Raw genomic sequence first — 10,865 nt, forward strand, 5'->3', positions numbered from 1 at the left:
GTAATAAGATTGCTCAGCAACACTGTCCATGTAAAATTCCAGAATAGGACTACTGTACACAAAAGAACAATGTGATGTGTGATGAACAATAGGATCTATCCTTTTTTTAATCCGTTACAAATGAGGTGATTTAAAATGTAGATGTAAGGTAATTGTTTGACAAAAATCTCGAATTCTTGACATTAGAATGAAATGGTTGATAATAGCAAAGTAAACAGGTCGCGTGGACCATATTGGAACGTGGCCCGGCGCGCTGTTGCTAGGAGGCGCTGTTGGAGCCCGGAAGAGTTGAAACTGATGATGATGATGATGATGATGATGATGATGATGATGATGATGATGGCCAACCCGAGATTGAAGGAGAAACACAATGTTCATATTATAGCCGCACTTTGTTGTTCCCCTGCGACATTTGTGTGTGTCTAACCCGTCGAGAGAAAGGAAAGGAGATATCACTTCCCCCCATTTGAAGGTAAGAAAGGGGTAACGAGCAATAGACATGGACACGGGTGGAACGCAACTGTCATTCTGCCAGGGCACATCTGGACTAAAACGTCTTTATTGTATCAACAAATGCCGTAAAATCGAGTATCTTATAGACTTTACGTTCAAAACTGCCGGTATCAAGCTTGCTCTATAATAGCTGGGTACAAAAAGAAATTGATTCCCACCTCTACTGTGCTGTCACTAGGCTGTAATGAATCAGTGCATGCAGTAAACATTTGACTGAAGACCACTAACGTTAGGTTACTGGCAGTAAGGACCCCAGGTTGAATTAAAACCTAATCGAGGGAAGGCAATTTTGATAAATGATCTCTGAAAGTAGCCTACCATTCCTAATTACAAATCCGTTTTCAGTGAATGTATGTTTTAATTTGATCTATATAGCCATTATAACAGCTGTGCACTTGGGCTAACGCCCTGTGTTACACTACCTGTCTGTGAACGATAAGTACTATGCATTCTGTACTATCCATTTGCTGACTGGCATTTCAGAAATAGAAAACTGTATTGATTAGACACACGATTCCATATGCATTTCCATGAGACACGGAAATGGAAGTCAGTCACCAGCGGAGGAATGGCAGGAATGTGATGATTGTGATAAAACCATTTAGGGCAGACAGAGCCTTTTTGTTGTAGGGTATTTGCCCTGCTCTTCCACATATGATCCCAAGTGGTTTCCTGTAGTGATCCACACCCAGTGCAGTCGAAGCTAACATGCCCACTGACTTGTTGACATCCATCTAATTCCACACTCTCCATTTAATTTAACAGCTGGGTGACGAGGCTACATGGTGTGTGTTTCCTATTCAGAGTGTGGATGTGTGGGTGTCCAGAGATGGAGAGCTATGAGGACTTCTGTCTGCGGAGTTTGGCCATACTGCAGGAGGAGGGGAAATTCAAGAAAACAACATTTGAGCCACTGTGGTCCCTGAAGGCTCTCTCCGTTATCCGCTTCCATGGAAGAGCTGTGCTTTCGCCTCTGGTAAGGGAGAACTAAACAGACATGAGAACTTATCCTAATGGGACAAAACAAGATGTAGCTAAACCAATTACAGTTTCTAAAGTTAATTAATGGAAAGAAGACAGAAACCATAGCTAATGGATGTTTTTAAGAGGAAGAGTAAATGCCACAAAGGTGGCTCTGCCTTTTGGTTTCTCTAGAGAGTCTGTATATCTGCCACTGTCCTGCTGTGGCTGTGTTAATGCTGCATAGTAACAGAAAACATTGCTTACACTGTTCAGTTAGAGTTACAGTGAGACAGATGTTTTGATACATATTTTAGGTATAACACACAGATGTGCATAGACATAATAATAATGACAGATAATCACACGGTTTGAACTAAATTCAAGTTAACATTTCATTGATATCCACTTAATATATCTGAAGCATGTGTGCTGACTAGTCCCAATTAGATCAGCAGTTGGCAGGGGTAAGACAGAGGAGATAATTGATGACGGGGAACACCAAGGCTGTCTGATGTTAGTCAGGAGAATCCATCTGCTAGTGGCTGCTGACAAAACAACTTTTCAGAAATAGCCACATGATTGAAAGCCAATGTGATGCTGAGGATCATTGCAGATTTCTCTTCCACTCAAACAAAGGAGACACAAACATATAGTGGAAGACGATTGATTGCGTTATCAGTAATAACTGAAAATAGATAGAAACAAACCTTGAAATACATTTTGTGTATTGGGAATTTATCATAACTAGTGCTTGACTAATCTTTCCTCACGTGATATTGCTTTAGTCTTTTTGAGCTAAAATGTAGCTCAAGACGTACACGTTTTTAAATATAGTAAACATAGTGTGTATTTTCTTCATCCAGTTGAGTGCAGAGCAGCGCAGTGAGATGTGTGACTACAGGCGGAGAGCGGTCCAGCTGGAGGTGGACAGGCACAACCAGCAGAATAACAACCTTTTGGCTCGGGTTAAGGACATGCTGGACCCAGCTCAGGTCAGTTGCATAGTATGGTAAACACTAAGCCACTTTGTTTCTGTCATAAATATGCCCATATGCAAAATAAGTCTGTGTGCCAGTCCAACGATGTAGCACCAAAACTAAATTACAGTCTGTCCCAGAATCTCTCGTGACACTTTGTAGACTTAAATACACTGAACACTGTCTCTGGTAGGCTGTGCTATTTTTACCTGATGATGGCCTTTTTTTTGGTCACCTCAACATCCAAAGCAATATTTTCCAAATCAGTTCTTGTCATGAAATTTCTGATCTTTCAACAAACGTGATGAGCCAGTTATTGTCTGTAGTTACTGTTGCCCCTGTGATGTGTTTCTATCACAACCAAAGGATGTATATGTATTTTTATTGGAACACCAACATCAACACTCCAGCTATTTATTAAGATATCTGGATACATACAGTATTTGGTGTGTCACTAAAGAGTTTCAGGTGATGATAGGAGTGGAAATAGCATGTAAGCGTTCAGTGTCTTCAGGTTAAAGTGCTCATATTATGCTGTTTGGCTTTTTTCTTTTCCTTAATTGTGTTATGTATCTTTTCTGTGCACGTTATATGTTTACAAAGTGAAAAAGCCCAAAGTCCACCCCAAAGGGACTTACCTTCTCGAACAGAAAACACTGTTCATAAACTTCTCCAAACAGCTCTATTGTAGTCCAGCCTTTACTTCCGTGACAAACGTGCGTCACTTTGTAACACAAGTTATAATGCTCGCCTAGCTGCTAGCATGGCACGCCCTCATACTCTGCTTCTTAATGGCTAGTTGTCCTTACCTAGCTACTGCGCGACTCCCAACAAAGATGGAACAGAAGTGCGATAACTCACTCTGTAGCTAAAACAAAGCTCAACACACAGGATGAAAAAATGAGCTGCGGCAGTGTGCAGTATGATGAAAATATGGTGTTTTTTGAAAATTAAACCATGTAAACCTATTCTGGTACAACCTCTAAATACAATTATGAACCTGAAAATGAGCATAATATGAGCACTTTAAGATTAACTTTAGGTTTCTTAGATTTTTCATGTTGGAAGGCTAGGGCCAGGTTAGGATTGGGTTTATACTATATTAGTATAGTATTCAGACTTTAGAATAGTTATTCTGAATTTGTTTACCTGACAAGTGACTTTTTTTAGTTTAGGCACCTGACAATTTGTTGAGAACCAATTTTTTCCTTTTAATTGTTAATATGTCATTGATGAATGAACTACTTTAAACCACTCCAGTTTTGGGCATATAACTCCATCAGCTGGTCATTATTTATAGTCCCTTTTTATTTAAGCAATCACTTATTTGATGATTGGTCATCATTACTTATTGTCTCTGTACAGGCACATGCAGTACCAAGGGAAGATGTTGAAAAGATGCCAGTTTCTAAATCTGCGACAGTCAGTGGCTACACCCTGGTCACTGACTCTCCTGGACTTCCCAGAATCCCTGGATTTGGGCTTCAGACAAATGATGAGCCTGCCACTACGTGCTCTGAGACCCCCATCCTCAATGGCTGCAAGGCAGTGGAGGATGTGGTGGTGGAGAGGGAAGAGAAGAGTGAGGAGGAAGAGGAGGAGGAGGAGGACATTAGTTTGGACAGTCTTCTTAAGAGATCAAGGGAATATGTGAAGAGAGAGCAGAGTCAGCAGGGGTCAAAAATTGTCCACACAGCCACCAGGAATCCGCCACCGGAGACTGTCTCTGACAAGGAGAATAAGAGCTGCAGTCCCATGGGGGACACGGGCGTTGAGTTTGGGTTCAGTCTGCACCATAGCCCTATTGGCCAACCTCAGACCCAAATTCAGCATCAGACTCTCTACGACCACAGTCCCCGACAGTCTGGCTGCCTCTCACCTAGTCTACCTGAACGGTTTGCTCGTCTCCCCAGTCCAGAGTCCAGCATTAGTCCCTGTGCACAGAGACGCAGACCCCGTCCATTTTCTACAGGAAATATCCATATTTCATTTCCCATCGGCCCAGCAGACCTTATTCCCCGAAGCCCAAGAAGGTCAGGGGAAGGTGCTGGCATGGCAGATTGGGGAGAGGCTCTCTCAGGGGCTGTAAAGTCCCCCGATCACTGGGGCTCAGCGGGAAGTGAAAGTGGTGGTGGTGCTAGCAGGAGCGGCGATCGTCGATCCAGCCACTGTGGTACCAGTCCAGTGCAGGAGACCTGTAGCCCCGCTAGTGCCTCGGGGCTTAGCCCGAAGGGACACCATGACCATCTGGCTGCAGGATTTCGCCGGCGCTGCCACACCCTGGACAGCCAGCTGCATAGCTACCACTCTGGAGTTGAGCACATAGACCGCAGCCAGGAAAGGGTTCCTCGCTTCATGGCAGGAGTCACATGGAAGGCTCCAAGTTGGCGCACCCCTGCAGCCCCCTTAAACCAGTCGTATGAGGTAGATATTCCCTCACCATCTCTGCTGAGGCCCCGCATGTCTCCTGACATAGCTCAGGTCACACTCAAGATGGAGCCTGACGACACTCAAGGGACAAACAATGGACGGATCACACCAACTGTCCTGTCCAGAAATGCAGCTGAGGCACAGGTCAGCAAGACGGGTGAGTCTCGCCTATATTTACTAAAATCTACAGAGTTAAATTGTGTAGTTTCTCCCACTGCAGCTTTTAGGTTAGATATTGTATGATGGAGAAAGGAAAAGTGAAGGGGAATGATACAAACTTTAAAAGATAAATAATTTTACGTATATTTATTTGTGCACGTCAACAGAGGAGACCCAGAGGCGAGCACAGGCTCTGGAGGACATGCAGAGGCGTCTGGAGGAGGAGCATGTCTTGCAGATGTCTCTGCTCCTGGCTGAGCAGGAGAAAGAGCAACAGCGCCTCCGTCTGGTCAGCACATGGAACTACACAATATCTAGTCTAATAGAAGTAGATACCAATTTATTTATTTTTTGTGCAGTATTTTATCAGTTATTTTACAAATTGCCAAGAAAAACAACAACAAAATTTACTAAATGTATTTTGTTGTTTAGTTGCAACAGAAGTGTGAATTGATTCTCTTTTGCTTAAGGTTAAAGTACTGAGGAGTGTGTGTGTGTGTGTGTGTGTGTGTGTGTGTGTGTGTGTGTGTGTGTGTGTGTGTGTGTGTTTGTCCTGTAATGTTAAGGAGCTGGAGGAGACAGAGAGAAGACTGAGGGAGCAGGGGTGTGTGCGGCCTTTGAGTGGGGATGTTTGTGGGTGGAATTGTAGGTCTGTGAGTGACAGCCGTCCTGTTGTGAGCCCCTCCTGCCCGGGACTAAGCCCTGCCCACACGCCATCGGAGCGATCTCCTGGACACAGTAAAGGTACCGCTTCAACACGCACACTTATTACTGTGTTAAAGTTTGTAAAACAGTTGTGATAAAAGGCTGCATACTTAGAGATAGAAGGGTATAGACCTTTTTCACAGCAGACATGTTGACATATGTTGTCATAGTAGGGAAAGCACAGGTGTATTCCAAACCATTTATGATGACGGCATTCCACTTAGGAGAGGCCCTGGTATTGTGCATGCTGACTCACTGAAATAGCTCACTGGGACACTTGATGGAATTGAGCCATCGTTAAGGTTATCAATTTAAGCTGTGCTTTTCCTACTCTGAAAAGTCAAAATGCCTGCTGTGAAAAAGGTCCATTGTGGAGCGATTGTGTGAAAAAGGTTTTTGTGGGCCCTTTTTGAAAACCTCAAACATAATACTGGAGCTTTCTGTCTATATTCTAAGCTACATTTTGTATTTACTACTGTACACTTCTCATTTAACATTTACAGTTAACAATCATTTAACAATTTAAAAAAGATAAATTGGTGCCATCACTTGTGGCTTCCTCTCACACAGACTGAACAAAACAAAGATGTCACCTAAAACAACTTAAACAAATGTTTTTTTTTGTTTCCTTCTCAAGGTTTCCCCAGTCCTGAAAGTTCCAGTGTATCTTCTCCCTCTGTCCAGCCTCCCGTCTATCTGTGGGGGCCCACATGGGCAGTTAGCAAACCTCGAGCAAGGCTAAGTCTGGTGGGTATGCTCAAGTAGACAAGAGGTTGTGTGACTGCATGTGTTTATACGATAGATGGACCTTTGTTTCTCAAACCCTCTCTGTGTTTCTCTCTTCACATTCCCATCTTCTTGTGTCCTTGTCGTGCTCTCCAGGTTCTGACATCAGAGCAGCAGAGAGCGTTCTGTCGAATCGGCGCAATCATTCGCGGCTTCCTCACTCGCAGACTGCTCAAAACAGAGAAGGTCAGACACCTGCGCCAGACCATCACGGTGAGATAACACTCTCGTATACACACAAAAAGCACATGCTAATAAATGTGCACAACTAATCGAAAACACTAATGTGAGTGTAATAAGAGTTGTTATATTATTATTATACTTGTAAACTAATCGTTGTGTTAGTAACTGGGGAAAAATGTATGTGTATGTGTGTATATATGTGTTCTTAGGATATATATGTGTTCTTAGGATACACAGGAATTCATCCGTTCATTCCAGACTGAAGCTCCACAGAAGAGAGGCCTCTGCTCAGCAGAAGATCGCTCCCTGCAGGGCAGAGTTAGAGCCCAGGTATGAATGTGTAGTTACTGTCTATAGACAGCAGAGGTCCATCTTTCTTTGTGTTTATGCGTGGATCTTTTGTCCCTCAGTTACGTGCAGCCCTTTATGACATCCATGACATCTTCTTTGAAATGCCTCTGGGGGGTCGATTAGCATTGCTGCAGCAGGAAAGGGAGCTCCGAGCAGAGAGGAAGCTACGAGAAATGGTAACCTGAAAATACAGGCTTGCAATCAACCCCATAGTGATATTTAATCAGAAGAAGGTGACATTAAAAAGAAAATACAGACTACCTTTTACTCTCAGTATGAACTTAAAAACTAACTTGAGTTTGATCTTGCACTGAAGCATTTTTTTGGACAATTTCTGTAATGTATACCAAAGTTAAATCAAGACAGTCATGACTCAGCAACTCCATTTAAGATTAATTACAATTGGTGTACCTTAAAATAAAAATAATGATGAGCTGTATTTATATATATAGCACATTGATTACCAAATTAAAAAGTGACTTACAGTAGAGAAACACTGTTTTGTGGCAACCTAATCATGCCTTGTCTGTCAATGCTGTCAATGTCAGTTACTTCTATTCTAAACTATGTTCTTTACTGACTGTGTCGAACCTGCAGGAGAAAGCCAAGTGCCCCAAGGAGAGAGTGGTTCTGTCTGCCGCCACACAAAGGTCTCTGGACAGGAAAAAGAGGTGAGATGGGAAAGAGGAACACATCCTTACATAGCAGATGGGATCTGGTTTTAAATGTGAATGTTTTCAACAATAATATCCAGTGATCAGCAGTGTTTTTTATTGTATGTATTTGCTAATCCTTCAGGGTTGGTCAATCCCCAGCACAGGGTAGGAAGATGCAGCAGAAGCCAAAGAGCCCCACTACCAACAGGTGCCAAACACAGCTGTGGGCGTTTTGTAACCTCTTGTTTTTATTTTTGGGTTTTATACTGTATTTTCCTGTGTTCATTGTCCCAGAAAATTAACTCTCTATCATTTTTTTCCTTTCCCAGAGTCCTGAAGCCAAGCCAAGGCCAACATTCTCCTGTCCCAGGACAGCTGAACCGCCAGGGGTCAGTTTATACTTGTTTCACCATAATTGCAAAGTGCCTTATCTTGCTATCATAAATCACATAAACTGTACATTATTCAAGATACATTCTTTGCTCCACTACTGAGGAAATGTTGATTGGCTTGTTGGTTTGCTCCTGTCCTGATTGACCAGGCCAATGCATTACACTTTTTACATTTCATATATTGTTTATAATGAAAATACCCAGTAGTGGATGTCAGACTTTGCTAATTTGCATATCATATCAGTAACATTTTGTCAATTTAAATAATTAACTGTAATTCCAACACCATTTGAATTACCTCTCCCTAAAGGCAACAGTGTACATAGATGTATGAATTTCAGCTTTTACCGATGCCTATGAAGTCAGAAAAGCATGACAGTGTCTGTTTCCTCTCAGGAGCTGGTACAGAAAGACGCCAGAGGAGAGAGTGAGGCGCTCAGACAGCCTGAAGAAGCAGCACTCCCTGGGTTAACAGGTGACTCAACATCCCCTGACCTGTGAACTTTTTAGTCTTTGAATACAAACGTCGCACCACTGAAACTCCAGTCAGCGCTGCTATTATGATTGTCTGAAATTCAAATGATTGTATTCACTACCACCCTTTAGCTCATTGATATACACCATCACAATGCCATTGCTTTTGACTGTTGTAGCTTGCTGAAATGTTTTAGAGGCTACAACTGATTGTTATCCGCAAAACTCTCATGTAGTATGATACTGTGTGTGGAGTATTTGATGATAAGATAGGCACAGTTTACATTTTAAAGAAAAAAACAAGCTTCTGTACTTAAATGAAAGCTAGAAGGTTAGAGTTGAAAGGAAATAAAAACATGTTTATCCGTGCCTAAGAATTATGCCTTTGCTATCTGTAACATTTAAGCATGCATACATTTACCAATTGTGTTCATAAACATTTAGTGCTTATAGCTGTAAGAGACTTTACAAAAATCTGTTTCATGGTCACATTCACATAATGTAGTTTCCATATTTAAGAGTTTTTAAGTGAAGTTCATTAATTATAATTTTTTGTTCAAGAGCTTTGATTACCTTTGCTTTGTTTCTTTATTAAATGGTGCTGAGTTTACAAAATTTTGAGACGTTTCAGTGTGTTTCAACAATTGGCTTAAATCAATGCCAAATAAAAACATTTTTTTAAATGTCCTTGTTTACACATGCTGTTATAATATAGCTTTACATAACAGGAGATGTATAGCAGACACTCAGTGTGGAGTTTCCTCTGGAAAACTACTGAGCAAAATTTAATTATTAAGACCATGTTACAGTAAATGCTTGGCAAATTCTCTTAAGGTTTTCTCTTATTGTCCACTGGCCATGTCAAAGAATAAAGGGACAGACTGAATTAAAGAATATTAATGTGAACATATTCTCACCTCATGTAAAGGAATTGGTACATCCACTTGTTCACTGCGATACCACATTGACTTTATACTTCTGTGCAGTAGTATTCAGTGTCTGGATGTTGTTTGCTAACATTGTTGTACGGTCTCTTAAAAATGTTTTTTATTTATTTAAAATGCCAAATTGTCATGTTTTCTATGACCAGAATAAATTCTGAAATTATCAGCATTTTCTGGACTCTTTTTTTTTTTTTTTAAAGATTGTTTTTTTTTGCATTTTAGGACTTTATTTGATAGGACACATTAGGCATGAAAGGGGAGAAAAAGGGGGAACTACATGCAGCAAAGGGCTGCAGGTCAGAACCTAACCCGCAGCTGCCACGGTGAGGACTGAGCCTCCGCACATGGGGCGCTCACTCCACCAGGTGAGCTACCCAGGCCCCCGAATCTGGACTCTGATTTGCTTTCATTTTCATGCATATACTGTATATAACGGTACGTTTCCTTAGTTTCGCTTTTTTTATAAACACATTTCTGGTCATTTGGTTTCAAATAGTGATTATGTTTAAGATATTTTTCATTTGGTCCAACATTAAGGTCATAAGCCACATAAACATAAACACAGTGGAGTAGACTATGCTTCAGATCTTTCAGAGGTTTATATGGACATTTTTACACTTCACCAAATGATAGTAAACATATCAGTATTTCTTTAAGTAAAAGTGGCTTTTATCATGATACTGCTGAGCCATGTAAAATGTAATGTATACTAATTGTTCACAAAGTCGATCACAGCAATGTATATGTATGCCAAGTGGAGATACAATCAAGATGCATTATAGAGCAGAAGTCACCTTAAATGAATATAAGATTGTGTGACAAAAGGAACTAAATATACAAGCTTTAAATGGAGAAGATGGGAGTCCATTTGTTAAATCTGTTGATCGTATGTGTAAGAAAGCGTGTTGAGATTGAGAACTGAGTTGTTTTTTTTAGCAGTGCCCATGACAGAGGTTCAGAGTCATATTTGTCAATGTCAGCGCTTATTACGGAAATGTGCAAGCCCTATCAGGAAACCCTTTGTTTTTTTGTCTTTTTTTCTGTAAAGCCATAATTGTGGTAAAATTGCTACTATATATTGTGGACTCATTATTTATAACTTCTTGGTACCAACAGCTGCTAACCATTGCACACACCCAAAACAGACAAACTTATGCAACAACACTGCATGTTCCATTTTCTTGCATTAGTCAGCAGCAATTTGCTTACATGAATACCTGCAATTACCATTTTTCCTAAATAAAAACACACCTTACTGAACCTGTTAGGACACGAAGAGCAGTTATTATTATTATTACTCACCTGAAGGCAAGTGAATGTTCAGGATAAATA

At 41.0% G+C, this 10,865-nt stretch overlaps 1 protein-coding gene across 4 annotated transcripts; it reads left to right on the forward strand.

The window, feature by feature from the left end:
- The first annotated feature begins 273 nt into the window (after nucleotides 1–273).
- ccp110 (centriolar coiled-coil protein 110) lies at nucleotides 274–9,794 on the forward strand. Of its 4 annotated transcripts, XM_028600011.1 has the most exons (15): nucleotides 274–472; nucleotides 1,279–1,489; nucleotides 2,340–2,468; nucleotides 3,819–5,040; nucleotides 5,210–5,370; nucleotides 5,609–5,786; nucleotides 6,385–6,494; nucleotides 6,630–6,746; nucleotides 6,945–7,046; nucleotides 7,127–7,243; nucleotides 7,665–7,738; nucleotides 7,866–7,931; nucleotides 8,053–8,112; nucleotides 8,512–8,590; nucleotides 9,756–9,794. In XM_028600011.1, the coding sequence occupies exons 2-14, from the start codon at nucleotides 1,325–1,327 to the stop codon at nucleotides 8,585–8,587; spliced, it is 2,577 nt and encodes an 858-aa protein (XP_028455812.1). In that variant the 5' UTR covers nucleotides 274–472; nucleotides 1,279–1,324; the 3' UTR covers nucleotides 8,588–8,590; nucleotides 9,756–9,794. The 4 variants fall into 4 exon arrangements, with proteins under 4 accessions (XP_028455812.1, XP_028455810.1, XP_028455814.1 ...); XM_028600009.1 differs by lacking the exon at nucleotides 9,756–9,794 and having other exon boundaries at nucleotides 8,512–9,647; XM_028600013.1 differs by lacking the exon at nucleotides 9,756–9,794 and having other exon boundaries at nucleotides 5,210–5,331; nucleotides 8,512–9,647.
- Nucleotides 9,795–10,865: the final 1,071 nt, after the last annotated feature.

This window comes from Perca flavescens, chromosome 15 (assembly GCF_004354835.1).
Source record: "Perca flavescens isolate YP-PL-M2 chromosome 15, PFLA_1.0, whole genome shotgun sequence".
Lineage (NCBI taxonomy): Eukaryota > Metazoa > Chordata > Actinopteri > Perciformes > Percidae > Perca > Perca flavescens.